General features: G+C 38.5%; 1 protein-coding gene across 1 annotated transcript in view; it reads right to left on the reverse strand.

Annotated features, from left to right (window-relative positions):
- Nucleotides 1-15,838: 15,838 nt before the first annotated feature.
- Nucleotides 15,839-19,931, reverse strand: part of PKIB (cAMP-dependent protein kinase inhibitor beta) — a 111,320-nt gene continuing 107,227 nt past the window's right edge. The window contains exon 6 of the mRNA XM_059177695.1: nucleotides 15,839-17,070. Coding sequence (XP_059033678.1) covers nucleotides 17,003-17,070 — 68 coding nt within the window. The 3' untranslated portion in view covers nucleotides 15,839-17,002. The remainder of the gene's footprint in view (nucleotides 17,071-19,931) is intronic.

The raw sequence follows: 19,931 nt of genomic DNA on the forward strand, positions 1-19,931 counted from the left end.
CATAATACCCACCACCAGGCTTCCAAAACCATCAGTTTGTTTCTCAGAGCCCACAGTCCCTCATTGTTTATCTGCCCCTCCGATTATCTCCCAATATCCTCTGTGTTATTCCTTATGCTCCACAAGTAAGTGAAATCATATAATTGATTCTCTTGCTTGACTTATTCCACTCAGCATAATCTCTTCCAGTCCTGTCCATGTTGATACAAAAGTTGGGTATTCGTCCTTTCTGATGGAGGCATAATACTCCATAGTATATATGGACCACATCTTCTTTATCCATTTGTCTGTTGAAGGGCATCTTGGTTCTTTCCACAGTTTGATGACTGTGGCCATTGCTGCTATGAACATTGGGGTACAGATGGCCCGTCTTTTCACTACTTCTGTATCTTTGGGGTAAATACCCAGTAGTGCAATTGCAGGGTCCTAGGGTAGCTCTATTTTTAATTTTTTGGGGAATCTCCACACTGTTTTCCAAAGTGGCTGTACCAACTTGCATTCCCACCAACAGTGTAAGACGGTTGCCCTTTCTCCACATCCCCTCCAACACATGTTGTTTACTGTCTTGTTAATTTTGGCCATCCTAACTGCTGTAAGGTGGTGTCTCAATGTGGTTTTGATTTGGATCTTCCTGATTGCTAATGATGATGAACATTTTTTCATGTGTCTCCAACATTATCTACTAAAATTATAAAGCTAATACAAAAGACTAATGACTATTAAATATATAGAAACTAATATTAAACATTTTAATTTTAAAAATTCACGTTTAAGTCTTGTTATGTGTGTCAATAAAGTGTGAACCTCTCAGAATTCTAGCATTCAATTTTCATCTAGTTTAATTGGCCTCACAATGTATATCTAAAAGTAATATAAATTACATACTACTGACAACCTTAAAAATAAAACATCCAGCCACTTTACTGCAAAATGAGTTTATTTGGGGATAACAGGGGAATCGGAATTCCAGCAATGGAAACTATGGTGAGCCATAAGCAAGTCCAGAGAACAAGGGAGTGGAGGTTTCTTTCACAGAGGAAAAGAAGGACGCAAGGAGGGGCTGTTTGGAAGGAAACAATGCTCAAGGTTGTGGCAACTTATTGGCTAGAATGTAGCAGTTTCTCATTGGCTGGGTTGTTGCTGGGCAAAGAGCAAAATTTCCCTTCTTCCTCTTGGGGTAGTAAAGGAAGCGTCTTCCTGTTGGGTAAAATGAATGGCAACAAATAGTACATGGGTGAAGGCTCTCCAGCCAGAGCTTCCCAGCCCTATTTTGAGGTTTTCCTTCAGTTTTCACAAGACTGTCAAGTGTTCCTCCACCCCATGCAACTGTTGTGAATACTGTTAGAATTTAGTTAAAACTGGAACCACAAATTGCAGTATGGAAAGACACAAGAAGCAGTAGGACTGGGATTATGGGAAATAATATTTTGTAAGGCAGGAATCTACTGCATTCTTATAACCTGTAAGAAATAATTTGACCAGTCATTTTGGCTTTTATCTTCGCTAAATGTTTCTCCCTCTCAAGTCCTCCCTGCCCTTGAAGCCTTGTCTCTGACAGAGGCAAAGAAACAGACCACAAACAAGCACAGTAGTTAGGCATTGTTGCCTTTCAAGTCTTTAATTTCCTATAGGCACAAAAAGTGGTTCCCTGGGGCCTATATGGTATTAGTCATGAGAGGGGATATGTGGGGTTATAAGTCAGGCTACTACATTTAGGAGCACCAGAACCCTAAAAATGGACATGCATTTCGTTCCCCTAATATGGAAATGTTTGCATATACACCCATATATAGAGAATACAAATCGCTTAGTGCTCACTGTTACCACCATGGGCACGTGTTCTTTTAAAAATGTATTCAGTATCACAAAATATTTTCAAAACTCAGGGAAGTAAGGTGTTAGCCTCTTTGTTGATTTGCTCCTTTAATAAGTATAGGTATCAAATTCTCCTTCTGTGGAATTTCTCTGGGTTCATATGGGGCTAACCCTCTTTGTTTCTTGCCACAGTGGGAGAACCGATATCAGTCATTGCCCATCCATGCACCTTCTTCTAGAGCTAAAAGGTTCAGTACAGGAGCATATCTCCAGTCAATCTGACCCAAATATTCCAGGAATTATTTGCTAGAACTATTGGGGAACAGCTGTCTCTTCCATGGGATGTTTAGGGTGGGAGTTAGGAGTCTGGGCTTGTTGGTGGCTTTCTTGTCAGTCACATGTTTAGTCCTAGAAAAATCAAGCCAGACAGAGACCAGCAGAAAAGCAAGGGAGAGGGGCAGGTCTCTGGTGACACAGCTCGAGCTCCTGAACACAACGATTAATACACAGACATAGTAGGTAGGGAATATAGACAGAGAACAGCAGCATTATTGAAGGGCCTGGACTTTTTTTCAGGAGACATACCTCTGGACTCTAGTTACATAAATCGATTGATTCTTTTTGTTTAAATTCAGATTGAGTGTCTGCATCTTGCAGTCCAAGAGCACTGTGAGTAATTTAAGTTAATCTACAATAACTTGATTAAGATGATTAACAGACCCAATGTAGACATGACAAGGCTGGAGGAAGGCAGACGGGAGAGTGTCTCTGTACTCAATGGTGATACGAGGGATTCAAATCACCCCGTTATAAAAAGTGTGTATTGAAGACCTTCTGCCAGCTAGTTTAGTAGTCCTGAGTATCTGTGCAGCAATGATGAATTGGTTTAGTGTCCTCAAATAAGAGATATTCATTACTAGACCTTTTATTCTGAATATATTCTCAAAAACTGTAATGTTGCAGTCAAACTGTATGAAATGTATAGCTATTATAGATAATATAAATGCATTTATTTATTATCAATGGTAGTTTATTTTATTATGTGTAATTTAACAAATAGAAAAGGTATTCTTAGCTAAAAAAGCATGTTCTATGTTTAATAATGCCATACTTCTTAGAGATTAAGTAGTTTAACTATATACAGATTTACTGTAATATATTAAAACAGAAGACTCTCTTAAGACTCTTTCATGAAAAATATGCAATGTGGTTAAATAATTCAGTTGAGTAGTGAAACATGTCAGTACCTTTGCAAATAAAAAAGTTTATTTAATTTAAACATAAACTTGCAAGTTGGTTAGGTTTTTAAAACTGTACTGCTAAGAATTTTAGAGACCTGTGGCCATTCCCAAACATTTTTTAAAAAATTAATATGCCTGTGGAAAATGCCTCTGAAATAAATTCTTAACTTCGATAGAATTTTATGTTCAAATTTTCAAAATAAGATACGGAATTTGTTACACAATGATGATAAAATATACCCTTTAAGCAACATTGATGAGTTTTATAGGTTTTTGTTGTTTTTAGTGTTTATATATACCATATAAATATATACATACATACATACTTCTGTGTGTGTGTGTATGTGTACGTGCACTAAGTGAGGTGCTGACCCAAAACAGCTTGGAAGTGAACAGTCTTTGCTAAAAGGACAATTTAGGGAACATTTAATTCTTCGTGGTTCCCAAACTAAGATTGCTAGATCCACCTTATGCTGTTAATAAAACTATTTAAACCAAGTTAAGGACTACTTAATATTTCATCAATACATCATCCAATTGCTTATTAAAATGTCTGTGCCAGTGTACATTTCCACCAGCATGAGAGACACAATAACTTATTAAGATTAAACTCTTAACATATACTAGGAACTGTGCTGAGCACATTAAGCTCATTTAAATCATCATTAATCACTGTAGGAAGTAGGTGCTATTGTTATTCTCAGTTTGCTGTGGGAAAATGGAGACTTGCCCAGGGCTGGAAATCTCAGAGGCATAACCACAATTGTCTCAGGTCTTTCAGCCTCAGACCCAGGCTCTTAATCACCACACCATATTGCTTTATTTTGGCTAATTCAATGGTCGGAAAAAATAAAATTATGTATTTTATTTACATTCTCTTATTTTCTCAAACATTTGTTTTTCTCCTTTGTGAACTGTTTTCTGGCTTTGATGTGGGAAGCAAAGGCAGAAGAAAAATAATTATGAAATGTCTTTACTACTTACAGCCCTTCCACGAGTCCTTGAAACAGCTACAATGACTTTCCCCTAGGGACCCAACTGCCTGGATAAGAGAATCAAGGGTCAACACTTTGCTAAGGGCAAAAGGCAATCTTAGCCCAACCTGCAGGATCCTGTAAGTCTACTTTAACATAAATACACCTTTAGAAACTTTATCTCTACCCCCAAGATACAAGTTGGCAATCATCCTCTAAGCATAAGACCACCCACCAGTGTTCATCTGAAGGGTCTCATTGAGTAAGGGACAGGCGGGGCTAGGTAGGGAAAGATCGGTCGGGGGCTATCATCAGGCACACAGAAATCCCAGAAATGCTGAAGCCTAACAAAATCAGAGATAAGGGAACAAACCAGACCACCCTGCCCTGGGCATCAGAGGTGGGGTCTTTTTAGGCAGTCACATTGTGATCAACGAAGAATAACCAGACCCCAAAAAAGCAGCTGTGAAATTTGTTATCACCAATTCTTACTCAAATCAAGACGTCACAAGCATGTTAAGGTTACAAGCTCCCTGGTAAGTTTTAAACAAAAGACTGTCGATGGAGGCCTGTGTTGGCAACTCTGTCGGGACCCCACTCACTGAGAGCTTTTTCTGTATCCTTGCTTAGTAAAACTATCACTTTCCTCACTCTCCTTTGTCCGTGAGATTCATTGTTCGACTCCATGAGACAACAACCTCGCTCTCCCACTTCAGTATCATCCTTTATTTTTTAATTTGAATACTAATGCTTTTCATAATTGTTTTATCTGAGTTCTTTTACTTTGTCTAAGCAATTATATTTTGCACAATTTTTATCTTTCTTTTCTTTTGTATAATGAACTCTTTTTTTATTTTAAAAAGTCTGTTCTTTTATTTTTTTACTTTAATTAATTATTTATTTATTTTTATTTCTTTTCAGCGTAACAGTATTCAGTGTTTTTTGTGCCACACCCAGTGCTCCATGCAATCCATGCCCTCCCCAATACCCACCACCTGGTTCCCCCAACCTCCCACTCCCTGCCCCTTCAAAACCCTCAGGTTGTTTTTCAGAGTCCATAGTCTCTCATGGTTCACCTCCCCTTCCAATTTCCCTCAACTCCCTTCTCCTCTCTATCTCCCCTTGTCCTCCATGCTATTTGTTATGCTCCACAAATAAGTGAGCATATGAAACCATATGATAATTGACTCTCTCTGCTTGACTTATTTCACTCAGCATAATCTCTTCCAGTCCCTCTTTCTTAAACAGTAAAACCTAGAAAATTTTTTTCAGAACAGAATTTGTAAAAGATCATCTGGCTTAATTCCCTCACGTAATATTTGAGAAGAATCAAGGTCATACACTCAGCTAATTGCTAATCTCTTTGAGTATAACCTGGAAGGCAGCTGGTAAGAAATTTACTATGTTAACATTGTACAATATCAGAATAGAGTGGACCTTCCAAAATTATTTATTTTATTACAGTCATTATTTGAAGTAGACCACTTTTTTATACTTCTATAAGATTTGCTTAGAAATGAAATGTATGGTGGGGCTCCTGGGTTAAGCTGTAGACTTGGCTTCAGCCCAGGTAGTGATCTCAGGGCCCATGGATGGAGGTGAGGCCCTGGGATGGAGGTCTAGCTCCGCAGGGAATCTGCTTGTGGATTCCCTCTCTCCTTCTCTCTGTGCCCCTCCCCCTGCTGTCACATGTGCCTCCCTGCGCTCTCTCTCTCTCCCTCTCTCTCTCTCCCTCAAGTAAATTAAATCAATCAATCAATCAATCAATCTTTTTAAAAAAAGAATTAAAATGTGTGGCTATTTTGTTCAACTGAAACATAAAAATGCCTAAAAAATGTATGCATAAGTGATACAAAATATTCAGAGATGTATTATATCTGCTTAACTTTCTTTTCAGTGTTCCTTAGATCCAGGAAAATAAATACAACTGAGCAAACCTCCACCAGGCTTTTCTTGGCTTTCCTACTTCATTCCTACTTCTGAAAAAATTTTGACCTTAATCCAAATAGGTGGCCAAGAACTGAGTATTTCATTTGCTTTGCTCTTGGTCCTACTGTGAACTTAGATTTTGCTTTTTTTTCTCTGCTAGATGAAAGTAAAGAGTAAATGATTGGCAAAGTGATTCCCAAGGAGGAAATTCTAACACTTGCCAAAAGCCAAAGATAATTTTATTTCATGCTATGATTTTCCAATTTGTTGTCTATAAGCATAAATGTTTATATCTAGGATGCATTATATCCCACAGGATAGCATATGAATTTGTTAAGTTTTCTTTATAGAAACCCGTGTTCATATGAAGGCAAAAGAGGATGATACAAGCAAAGTATGTTTCCAAACAACAGCAAAGATTATCACATTCTTTGTTCCTGTTTTTACTTAAAAGAAAGAGATGGCGTGAGTCATGATGGAAAACAACCACTCTTATTACTCCTATTACCCCACACCCCTTCCCACACTACTACAAACATTCCCCCAAGAAAAACAGCCCCCCAAATACAAGAAGGACAACTTTGTAGAGATGCATTTATTTATAACAATGTAATACTAACATTTTCTGGAAAATACCGTAAACTATAGGAAAGACAAATTCTAATAGGGGGAGTAAAGCATTTAAAAACATTTTTGTTCTTTGTAACTATTCAATTAAACAGACAACAGTGATACAGTATCCATAGGAGGTGCATGTTCATGGAAGATAAAAAACTGTCTTGTAAAAAATGACATATTTTTGTCTCCACACTAAATGGCTTCAAGTGTATCAAACTCTTTACATGGAAAATGCTTTTTGACAGGATCAGCGGCAGTCTATAAAGATGATCTCACATCGCCAAATGGGCTTTGAGCTGCTTCCTAATTTACTCTTCCCTCAGTTTGTTACTTGATGTTACACATACTAATATCCTAGGCTAATCGAACTTCCAAACCCTCACCATGCCCGTGTTTCAAATCACTGAAATCAACTACTTCTATTGTTAGGAGAAAAGCATAATATAGAAAACATGGCGCCCGTAACTAAGATGCCTAAAACGGTTTTGTTTTCCAGCTGATACTCTTGGAGCCGACTCTAAATTCAGGGTGTCTTTCAACAACTATTCAGTAGAGAGAGAACCACTCCTAGTTAAGTTGCCTAGGCAACCATTTGGACAAAATCTGCAGTTTAAATTTTTTTCTCTCACCTATTTTTCTAGAACCGGCTAATTTTTTCCTCTTATTTTCCAATATCTATTCCTCCTCACACGTCTCTTTATATACTATCTTTAGTATTTCTTCTCCTCTTGCTTTTTTCTCTTATTCTTTTCTTCTACTAACTATCCAAACTTTCTTTCCCTTAGGAAGGAGACCAAAACAAATATTTGCCTTTAAAGTTGGCCTGTCAACTGCCATCTGGTTACTATTTTGTTCCTTTTTAGAAAATCAACTGTAGGCCTTTCATAAATATGGAAATTCTGCTCACTTCCTCTAAAACTCAATTGTAGGCCTTTCGTAAATTTAGAAATTCTGCTCACTTCCTCTACGACTCAATTATAGGCCTTTCGTAAATTTGGAAATTCTGCTCCCTTATGCTAAAACTCAATTGTAGACCTTTCATAAATTTGGAAATTCCGCTCACTTACCCTGCAACTCAATTTTAGGTCTTTTGTAAGTTTGGAAATTCTGCTCACTTACTCTAAAAATCAACTGTAGACCTTTAATAAATATGGGATTTCTGCTCACTTACACTACCAGAGCACGGCTGAGAGTACCAGCTTATTACAATGAGGAAGCCTTCATGATAGAGACAACAGTGGTTCAGACTAATTTCCACATCCATCTGCTTTCTCTGAAGGCTGAGGTCTGAAATGCTATTTCTTAAGCAACACCAAAAACCCAAAACCAAAATGTGAAGAACCTTTGATCTGAGGAAAGATTGCTTTTGTTAGGTTGCTAACTAGGGTAAGTTGGATTGGTAAGAATTAGATTAAGTGTTGTGGGAGGGAAATCCCTGAATGCTGAACAGTCATTTGTATGGACTGAGGGTTCTTACAGCTTCCAGATCTGGTTCTGATGGGGTGATCTGCTTGACAGATTCAGCTAGTTTGGGTTAGTTGCCGCCCATTTCTCATCTAAGAATGGAGCATAAATATTTTCATTTCTATAACCTAAAGTTGTTTGATAATTTTCGTCTTATGGCTTCCCTACTCAAAACAACAAACAAAAAACACCCTTTGAAGTGAGTTGCTATTGACTGGGTAGGAGCCAGATGACTTGGCCTGCCTTTCCCACGTTTCTAGAATCTGTCCCGAATCTCATTTCTGATCTTATTTCCCGTATCTCCCACTACTCTCTGCACCTCAAGGCCAACCACACCAGCCCATTTCTCTCCAGCTATGCCGTGTGCATTGCTGTCTCCTCTCAGTCTTTGGTGATGACTGGAATGCTCTTCCCATTCCACCAATCACATTGTCCATCATTTGCAGCTGGACCCATATTCAGGGAGCCAGGAGATACGCTGCAAAGAGCATCCAGAAAGGTAGCCAGTGAGGTTTTCCCTCCTCTCTTCTCTGACCATTGTTGCCAACAACTGCAAATTCCAGAGCCATTTAAGGATAGGGACCAGATGAGGTGAGGAGTCATTGATTATTCAAGTGGTGAAAGTCTTAAGAAAAAGAGAAGGATGTCCTTATGGTCACTGGCCACTCAGATGACAGATGGCTCCTTCCCAGGTGTAACTTTGTGTGACACCACATTTAGAGGGCTTCTAAATAACTTCGTTCTACGTATAGGAAAACCAGAATTCCAATAAATAAAGAATGCTTTTATTTGAAAAGAACCTGTCAATGAAAAAGAACCTCTTTTGGAGGTTCTTTTGGAGGTTTTCTGTCCCTTCTGGTGACAGACTCATCCAGCCAAGGTCCTCACTTTCTGCTAGTAGGTGAAGTACCTGCTAAACAGTGACCTTGGGTCTACAACTGTGATGAACCACCTGCCCCAACAAACCCTCACAGGATCTCCTAAGCAACCATCCACACCATTTCTGCAAGGAAGCAGTGGTTCTCACTGGCAGAGTGGGGTCATTCATTTTGTCACTTACCAGGGAGGGGACAAACATTTGGGAAGGGGCCCCAAGGCCATCTTAGCTGGAGGTAGGAATGGGTAAAGGAAGACTGGTAGGAAGACAGCATGTATGGAGGGCAGGCTGGAGGTGAGAAGAAGATAGGCTTATAGGAGGCTGCCCTAGAACTTTGGTCCGAAAGCAGTACTCTCTCAGCACACAGCGCTCAGCAGAGGACATTAGCGTTTCTTGCTCTCCTTATTGAGGGTGATCTTTTTAGGAAAACCCCAGTGGAGACAAGAAACATAAACAAAACAACAACAACAACAAAACTACTTCATCCACATACCTAGACCAAAACTACCAAAAGAGTCAGTGGGACTCGGGGACAGCCTGGAGGCGGTGGCATCATGGAGGTCAAAGGACCCCAGGGAAAAGGAGCTCAGGGTTCCATTCTGCAGCTGCCAAGCATTCTTAAAATGGACTTTGTTTTAAAATCTTGCTTTTAAGCACACCCTTGACTTCAATAACTATCTTAAACATTTTACTTGTCTGTGCCTCAGTTTCTTCAGTTGTAAAATGGGACGATAATGCATGCATCAGGGTTATGAGAATTAAGAGAGTATACATGGGCAAAGCACTCAGAAAAGTACCTGGCATATAGTAAGCACTGAGTTTGCTCTCCCTTTGAGAAGAGGGTATAATTCGTGGTTACAAGCACAGATACTGGTTTCCTGTCTGCTTTAGTTTGAACCTTGGCTTTGCCATTTACTAGTGTGATCTTGGGCAAGGACTTCTCTGGCCTGTTTTTTCATATGTTGTGCTGTTAAGAGAAATGAACACACAGAAAACACTGGTAACTGTCCTTAATGTACTGTTACATTAACTCTTAATGCATAGTAAGCAGTATCTCTCCCTTCCCTTCTCTACTACTCACCCACATGTGGCCTGTCACCCAATCTGGAACTTGTGTCCAGTGACAACACTCCAGAGGTATCAAGAAGCTGTGCTCAGGGCCTCTTACACCCAGCAGGGACCTTGCCAAGACTACTTGGCCAGCGTCCCCTTTGTGCACTCAACTTTCCCACACAACATGCAAGGAAGTTATGGGAAAAGGTTTCTCTGCTTCCCTTCCTGCCCTCGGGAGACCAGGAATAATCACTTAGTTAACCCACATTCTAGTTTCACGAGACACATCTTTATATGTCAGGAGAAACTCTGAAGTGTTGGAAGGTGTTTTTAATTAAATCAAGAAGAAAGCCACATATTCATAAGCCATTCACTTGATTGGGCTCAAGCTGCCAGGGGCTTTTCAAAGTCTCAAAGTCACAACTGAAAATAGTACTTTTAAGTTTAAAAAACATCAAAGGCCAATTCTGAATCCAAGATTGTAAGAGAATTCAAAACTGTTTTTAACTCGATTTTAATGACTAAGACATTTGTTCATAACCACATTAGATTTTTAAAAAAGAAAGCCATTCAGTCAACCCTGTTGTACAGAAAAAAAGAACTCTTTGTTGCATGGAAGAAAACGTTGTAGCCTTATTTCTAAGAAGTGTATTTTTAAGATGTATTAGAGCACCCTCTTTTGGTACCTAAGAACATGGGTGTCCTAAAAATTCAATAGCCAGAGATAGCACACTTTCTTAGCCCATAATTTCCTTTCTAAACTATCTCAGAAAAATTGTGTCTGAAATACTGTATTTTTTGTTTTTATTGTTTTATTTGCTTTTGCAATAATCCTGAACACCACACAGAGCAGAACTGATAAAGCCAAACAAAACAAAACAAATTGGAAACCTTGGGAAAACGGATTAAATTTGACGCCTGTGAAATCAGTAAGAAATATGGTGCTTGGCGCCACCTCGTGTCAATTTTAAGTAATTCTTGCACATTAAAAAAAAAAAAAAATTACCCCAAGGAATATAATTTAGGTTTTATTTAGGTCACAATTTTTTTTTTTAATTTTATTTTTTTTTCAGTGTTCCAAGATTTATTGTTTATACATCACACCCAGTGCTCCATGAAATACGTGCCCTCCTTAATATCCACCACGAGGCTCACCTAACCACCTACCCACCTTCCCTCCAAAACCCTGTTTGTTTCTCAGAGTCCACGGTCTCTCATGGCTCATCTCCCACTCTGATTTCCACCAACTCACTTCTCTCCTTCACCCAATGTCCTCCATGTTTTTCCTTATGCTCCACAAGTAACTGAAACCATACAATAATTAACTCTCTGCTTGTTAGGTCACAATTCATCAACCAAATTCAGATTTATTGACTGACACCTCCCTTCTCTTTTTCCATTGTTCTCTACAATCTTTATAATACCAAATAACGGAAATATTTTTAAAAAATATTTTTTTTTCACTAACAGAAATCCAATTTAGGTGAAAATTTTATTATAAACCGGGAGCATTTGGATGTCTACTATGTCTAAACTGCCATGAGACCCTTCAAAGAGCTATCAAAGCTATCAAAGTACATTCCATACACTCTAAGGTGAGGCCAGACTTTTTTGGTGTGAGGAACTTTTCAGTGCAGCCTGATTGCCCCTGCCTCATTTCTTAGGTACTACCTCCCACCCAAAAGAGCCATAAGCTCCTCACCAATTTCTGTGCCTCAGAGTCCGGCAGGTTACTATGAATTAAACGGCAGTTGCACTTGCCATATCTTTTCTGGAATAAGTTAAAATATAAATGAATAAATGAATAAATGCCAAACAAAATTCCTGTTGTTAAGACAGAAATGTCTCATGATGGCTAATGTGCTATGCTACCTAGATACAACTTCTCTGTACTTTTTAGGAACCCTGAGTGGAATTCAGAACAACTTAATAAGACCGGCAGATGAGATGGTTTGAACAGTGTGCCTTTTTGTGCCAGAGGGGCAGGGCACATCCTGGCTCTGAGACCCTCACCCCAGGTCACTGTTGCTACTTTCTCAATTGTGTGAATTCCCCAAAGGCACTTCCTGAAACAATTTTCTTCATCTGTAAAATGGGTAACATTAGCGCCTGTTTTGTATGATCATGTATGCTACTTTCTCAATTGTGTGAATTCCCCAAAGGCACTTCCTGAAACAATTTTCTTCATCTGTAAAATGGGTAACATTAGCGCCTGTTTTGTATGATCATTATCTGAAGCTTCAGAGAATCTTCTAGGCTACTTAGTAAGCATCACTCAAAGAATGGCTACATAATAATAATTGTTATTATCATTATTCCTATTAGTATGTGTGCTCAATAAGAAATCTGTCCTAGAATTTTAACAGAGAGCAACAACATCTTCCCAACCTTTTGTTTGAGCCAATGCTTCCATTTTTAAATAGCTGCAGATTATCAATGTCCAGTAAGAATTATCATTAATAACTCTGGAAAAAATGGGATCCATTGTGATTAATCTATCCTGGTTTTAGCTAAAGAGGTGCTGCTCATGGAAAGAAAAGAGAACAAAGAAATAGGAGGAAAATGTACTTTGGCAAATAACATAGAAAAGAACATTCACCTTAAAGTTTCTGCCACTCTTTATGCTCAGGAAATTAACAATAATTTTGATAATAATAACAGGTGTTCTATATATCAGGCACTTTCCTTAGCACTCTACTAGCGTTCACGCATTTGATTTGCATAATTCACCATTTTACACGCTGAAGAAATTGAAGCACAGAGACTAAAATAACAAAGTCATGACAGCAAATGGCGGAACTGTAATTTGAATTTGAGGTGTTGGATAAGGCAATAGGCTAGTGTGCTTTGGTAACTCTTCCTTCCCCCTCTCTCTCCCTCTCTCTCTCTCTACCACCATCATCTCTCCAAAGTGGCCAAAGCCAACTGAGCTGGCAAAACTGAAGCTAACATACCATTTCCTTTTGCAAATAGGACACCGTGCTGTGTAGTCACTCACATTCTAAGACAGTTCCAACCTTTCCAGCCCAGAACACAGAAAGATCTCTTAGCACATGGAATAGAATTTTTTTTTGTTCTTGTTGTTCTGCTTTCTCCACCTAAACTTCAAGTTTCCAACTAGCCACTTTATAGCTTTATCATTCCCTCCTGTTCTGGTTTATCTGACAGTATTAAGGAAGACTTTACAGCTATTGACTAAAGCAAGTGGCTTATAAATAGACAACAGCAAAAATGGGCTTCGAGATTTTCTTTAGTGAGCCTCAGCTAGATAGTTTTGTTGACACTGTCTTTGACAGCAAAGGTTCTCCCAAAAGAACTTGATTTTTTCAAAAAGTAAGTAGGCAAATTCAATTTTGCCTTTAAACTACAACAGACCTCCCATTCTCCTTTGTCTGGACTCCATCTTAGCAAATAAATAATAATAACAATAAATCCTTTCATTAGTAAATACTCAACAAGCCTGATACCTTCTGTAACACAAAATACAAATATGTATATAATGGGACATGTATGTGTGCATTGCGATGAATAAGTGATTTAGGATATAAATTTTGGAATGTGTATCATTACCAGCAATAGTGAGGAAAGATATGGCTTCATTTCTTGTCTTCTAATTCTAAATGAGAAATAAATGCTATATAATACTATGACCAAGAGTTGTTAAATTTTTTTCCTTCTACATTTTCATGGAATAAGTTACTCATTTAAATAAACACTCAAAATTCTGTTTGGTTGCAGTAACTGTCATAAAACATTAGTGAGGTGACTCATTGTTAAAGGATAATACTTATCACCTGTCAGCAGCTCGTTAATGTGTCTGAATTGGCATTAACGTGGTAATTACTATGAATCATCAATTTCCCTTATAGTGTCTTCTCCTAGCACCAAGAACTGGGATGTTTGTGAAATCACACAGGAAGGCACAAAATAGCCAAATTAACGAGTTCAGTTGCCCACTACCTCTTCCATCAAAGAATAATAGCAAAGCATCTGGAATAAAAATGATGATGATGTTAACCAATATTTATTGAACAAATCTTTGCCTGGCATTTCCCAAGTGTCTTACATATATTATCTCACTTACTACTTCCACTCACCCTACAATGTATGTGCTATTCTTAATATCATTCTGAAGAGGATAAAGCTGAGACTTGGAAATGTATAGATATTTTTCCAAAGAAGACATACAGTTGGCCAACAGACATGAAAAAATGCTCAGCATCACTCATCATTAGGGAAATACAAATCAAAACTACAATGAGATAGCAGCTCACACTGGTCAGAATGGCTAAAATCAACAGTAAGAGAAACAGCAGGTGTTGGTGAGGATGTCGAGAAAGGGGAACCCTCTTGCACTGTTGGTAGGAATGCAAGCTGGTGCAGCCCTGTAGAAAACAGTATGGAGGTTCCTCAAAAAGTTAAAAATAGAGCTACCCTATGACCCAGCAATTGCACCACTAGGTATTTACCCAAAGAATACAAAAATACGAATTCAAAAGGATACATGCACCCCAATATTTATAGCAGCATTATCTATAATAGCCCAAGCATCCATTGACTGATGAAAGGATACATATATATATATACATATACATGTATATATATATATACATATACATATACATTCTAACATATATATATGTTAGAATATTACTGAGCCATAACTAAGAATGAAATCTTGCCATTTGCAATGACATGGATAGAGCTAGAGAGTATTATGCTAAGCAAACTAAGTCAAAGAAAGACAATTACCTTATTATTTCACTCATGTGAAACAAAACAAATGAGCAAAGGGAAAAAAGAGAGATTCAGGCTCTATACTTCGGAGAACAAACTGATGTTACCAGAGGGGAGGTGGGTGGGGGATGGGTAAAACAGGTCATGAGGATGGAGGAGGCACTTGTGATGAGCGTGGGGTATTGTATGGAAGTGTTGAATCACTATATGGTACACTGGAAACTAATACGACACTATATGTTAACTAACCAGGATTTAAATAAAAAGTTTAAAAAAAGAATGAGGCAGAAACAATACTTATTTCAGAAAATGAGCCTTTATAAATGTAAGAAAACAGGGGAGCTATGAAGATTCAATTTGATGCTGGCCATCATGTTTTTATAAAGAATTCAATGTGTATAATTCCCTCACACAGATCAAGAAATTATTGTATAAATACTAAACATTTGGACAAGAGGACGATCTAACAATTCATAGACAATGAAGTACTAATGCTTAATAAAAAAAAATCCACATGCTTAGCAGTTTACTCCAGGGTTTCTCAAGCTCAGCACTATGGACACACATAGTCAGATAATTCTTTGTGGGGAGTGTCTACCCACCCAGGATTGAATGATGCTTGGCCGCTTAGCACCATCTCTAGTCTCTGCCCACCAGATGGCAATAGCGCTTTCTCTCCCCCGCCCCCACACTAGTAGAGGCAGTCAAAAATATCTCCAGATATTGCCAAATGTCCTTTATAAGGCCAAATTGTCACTGTCCCGCAAGTTATAAAGTATTGTTATACTCTAATACTCTTTATACTGTTTGCATAATAGCATGTCATTTCATTCCATAATGCTCTGAAATACAGTTTTAATGGCTATATTTTATTGAAAATTTAGTGCTACACTGAAGATATTAATTTAGATTTTTCTATTAAAAAATTGTATTTGAGAAAACAATTGAGTTCTTTAAAATCTCCCCCTCTGGTGTATATAAGACATTAAGTTAGACTTTGTCAATGAAATAATACATAGGAGGTGATTTATACTGTAAAGTTTACTAACTTCCTCCTTTTAAATGTGTTGCCAATTTTCAGTTGGTATACTTGAGAAGACAAAATTAAAAAGACTTGTCTCAGTAGCAAATTTCTTGAACAGTGAAGAGTTTATTTGATAACTATATACAGACATGGCCTAAGTCAACAATCAAATAAAATATAACAGCATGCATATGTATCTGAAAATGAAAATAAATTTGTTAGCCCATTTTTAAAAAATACAGAATTTTGTTATTTCCTAAAATGTCTAATAAATCAAAATTTACTAAAACTTTGGTTTTGTTTTTGTCTTTCAAAATATATGCTTAAATATATATTAAAAGCAGATATTTTGCTATTTTTACCTACAACATTCACTAAATAGTTAGGTATTATGTTAGCTACTTTAGGAAAGATATAAAAATGAAGGTATGCATTCCTGAGGAAATCATTTTAGAAACATGTCACAATACACAAAAGCCCTAAGAATTAAAAAAAAAAAGACAGTATAAAATGATTAGTAAAGTGTTTTGTATTGTATAATTAATATTAAAGAAAGACATATGCATACACATACAGCCAAGTTAAGGAAGATAGTGAAATTCATTTAATAGTTATGTTCTATATAAACAATCTGTCACAAACTTTGTGTTCTAAGAGTCCACATGAAAGAAATCACAGTATGTATAGACTAGAAACAAAATGCATCAAACAAAAACATCCTAGAGATATTTAGGTTGTCCAACTTCTGTAATTTTTCTAAATCCTTTTAGGGTTTGGGGAAAAATGGTATATTTCTGGTTAGAAAACAAACACTCTCTATGTGTTTTCGACCATTATTCCTTCCTACCAAAAAACCATAATGTCCTAGAAATTCCAATAATTTTTAAATGAATGGTGTTTGCTTTATATTTACTAAGAAATAAGTCATCCATTACCATAAAAATGGAATTAAAAATACATCTGGCTAAGTAAATCCAAAAGAGAGCAGTGGATTTTGTGTTTCTAGATAATGATACGGATTTAAGTGACCATACATTCTTAGCCTTTTCCTTGGGTGCAATTTGGAAGTAATATGCTTTTTAATAACCTACACTGGACATCATGGTTGCATTCCAAGTGAGTAGCATCACAACGAAATTTTCTAATACATACATGTTGCTTAGGGCTACAATGTTACCATAGTTACTACCAGATCAAATATCTCAGGAATGCAGAGCCACTAAGTCTTTCAATGTACAGAAATTCAGTACTTTTGATAGTTTTTGAGCCTTCATTTTTCTTCTTTCTTCGGCGTTTCCAATTGCCTTTGTGTTGTTTCTTCATTTTTCTTTTGCACATCTAAAAAAATAAATAATCTCATTCACTTATAGCATATAGTGAAATATATTTCATATTATACCGTAATGAAACAGTTGGGATTTCCTTCATGAACCTTAATCATTTTCTCCTTGATTCAGACATGCTTTCCCCTCAATATAGATATGGACACTACACGAAGAAAAGACATAGGCATCGTTTGGGGAATCTACATTCTCCTAGTTACCTTTCTCTCCGACTCTCCAGAAGCATTACATACCAAGCAGTCTCCCGAGGTGGTATTACAATCTCCATTTATAGACTGGCCCATCAAAGCACAGACAGGTTAAGTGACTTACTCCAAGTCACAGAGCTTGTAAGCACAGACACACAATTTGGACCTTGCCAAATGGTTCCATAGCCCACCCCGTTAATGATCTCCCCATAGTGTATCACACTCTCTCCCACTTCCTCACACTTCTAACTCCATGGCTCTTAGGAGATGATCTGACTTTTTACTTCACAGGGGTAAAAATATCATTCAGGTTTATCATCAACTCCCTCGACTTTCTGCCAACAAACCTTTAAAACCCATGGTCTGTACTTATTCCTACTACCCTTCCTCCTATTACAGTGGAAAAGGTGAACCTCAGGACCAGCTACACAATTTATGGGGGCCCTGTGCAAAGTGGAAATGCAGCACCTCTTGTTCAAAAAACGTGGACAAACAACTTCAAGACAGGAACAGTAGAGCGTGACACCAAGTGCAAATCTCCTCTGAGCCCAGGGCCCTGTGCAACCGCACTCACCCACACCTGTGGAGCTGGTCCTGGTGCTGCTCAGACGTTCCAGGTCTATTCTTTCATGATGGGGGATCCTATCCGTCTCTGCCTCATCAGGAAGCTGCCTCTATCAATCATCCCCGCCTCCCTTTCACCTGACTCTCCCTTCTCCCGACTCCTCCTTTCCGTGAGTCACTACCAACCTCACACTAACAAGGCCTTCTTTCAACCGCAATTCCACAGGCTGTCTTGTCCTATGTGCTTTAAAATGTATTATTGTTTGCTGTCTCTGTTTTAAATGGAAATGATTAAGTTTCTACTGCTTCTCCAAAAGTGCTTACTAAAATCATCACTGGCATCTCTGAAGTTTAATCTGATGGACTCTATTCAGTTCTTCAACTTTCCCTCAGGAAATACGTGTGAAGCACGTATTATGTACCAAGCAGTTGAGCAGGGGGTGGGCGGGGATTTCAGCTCTCAGGAGACGTCTAATGAAGGACATGAGGAACAAAGAGAACAGGTAAAATGTGTGGTGTGTGAGGTGTCCTGAGTGCTACGGAGGAAATTAAAGAATAGGAGTTGTCCAGAAGTCTTGGGGCCTGGAGGTTACGGCTTTACGTAGGATTGGCTGGGGAGAAAGGGCATGCGAGCGAAGCATGTGAAGACCTGAGAAGGGGAGGGGTGAGCGATGTCAGTAGCAGGGAGAGTGCCCATCCCAAGCAGAGGGAACAGCAATTTCAAAGGCATCAGTGTGCAGGAAGAAACTGCAAGTGGACCAGAAGGGAGAAAAAAGACTGGAAGATAAAGTCAGAGAGGTACCAAGAGACCTTATATTTTAGGTGAAAAATGGCACCTGTCTGGACAAATGTGAAAGTAGAGCTGACAAGGTTTGCAGACAGATTAGATACAAAGTTGAGAGAAAGGGGACACAAGGATAATCCCAAGGTTTTGGCTCTAGCCACTGGACGCGTCAAACTCCCATTCACCAAGATGGAGAAGAGGCAAGAAGAGCAGGTGTCGGGGAGAATATCCGGAGTTCTCCTTCCTGCCCAAGAAGTTGGAGATTCCTGTTAGATAGCCAAGCAGAGAGGTCAAGTAGGCAGATGGACTTATGGGCGTGAAGTCTGAGGAGCTTCTGGATAGAGATAACAAATCTGTGAGTAATCAGGAAGAGGATATTATCCCAGTGAAATCAAGTGATACCTCAAGAGGAGGCAATGCTGATAGAGAAGAGGTCAAAGAGTGAGTTCTGGTACCATCTAATTCATTCAGAGGTAGGGGACATAAAGAACCAGCAGCAGGAATAAGAACAGTCAGTGAAGCAGGGAGAAATGTGGGAGAGGGGAGGGTCCAGGAAGCCAAGGGAAGATGGTGTGATCCACCAAGACACAATTCCCAGGAGATCACGTAGGGTGGAGACTAAGAACAGATCACTGATTGCATCCCAGACAATGTCATTTGTGATCTTGAAATAGAGGTGGTGTGGTGAGGATCAGAGAGAGAGAGAGAGAGAGACAAAGGATTTGGAGGCATGTCCACTCTAAGAGCTTTTTACCAGCTGCTCCTTCTGCCAAGACCACGCTTACTGCTGATCGTCATGTGCCTGCTGCTCCCTTCAGTTGTGATTCAAAACACACCTTTTTCATTCCAGTTTCCGTTAGGGCTGCCCTCATTTCTCAGTCTAAAGCCATGCTGTAACTCTACCCCCAAATCCTACTTAAATCTCTGATAGAACATATCACCGCTGACATATATTTACTTGTTGATAATTTTACTGTTCCACTGGAGATATAAGATCCATGACAGCAAGACTTTGTCTGGTTTACCACTACACTGTTAGTTTTTAGAATGGTGCTTAGCACCTGTTGGACATTAAATTATAACGATGGATCAAATAAATAGTGACAAAGGGTGTTAAGACCCTTGTCATGTGCACCCGAATGTTTATAGCAGCAATGTCCACAATAGCCAAACTATTTATGTAGTAAATAGTTTTCACTATTTACTACGTAAATAGGACTGGCTCCACAGGTGTGGGTGAGTGCGGTTGCACAGGGCCCTGCGCTCAGAGGAGATTTGCACTTGGTGTCATGCTCTACTGTTCCTGTCTTGAAGTTGTTT

The sequence above is a fragment of the Mustela lutreola genome, chromosome 6, assembly GCF_030435805.1.
Source record: "Mustela lutreola isolate mMusLut2 chromosome 6, mMusLut2.pri, whole genome shotgun sequence".
NCBI classification, from domain to species: Eukaryota; Metazoa; Chordata; class Mammalia; order Carnivora; family Mustelidae; genus Mustela; species Mustela lutreola.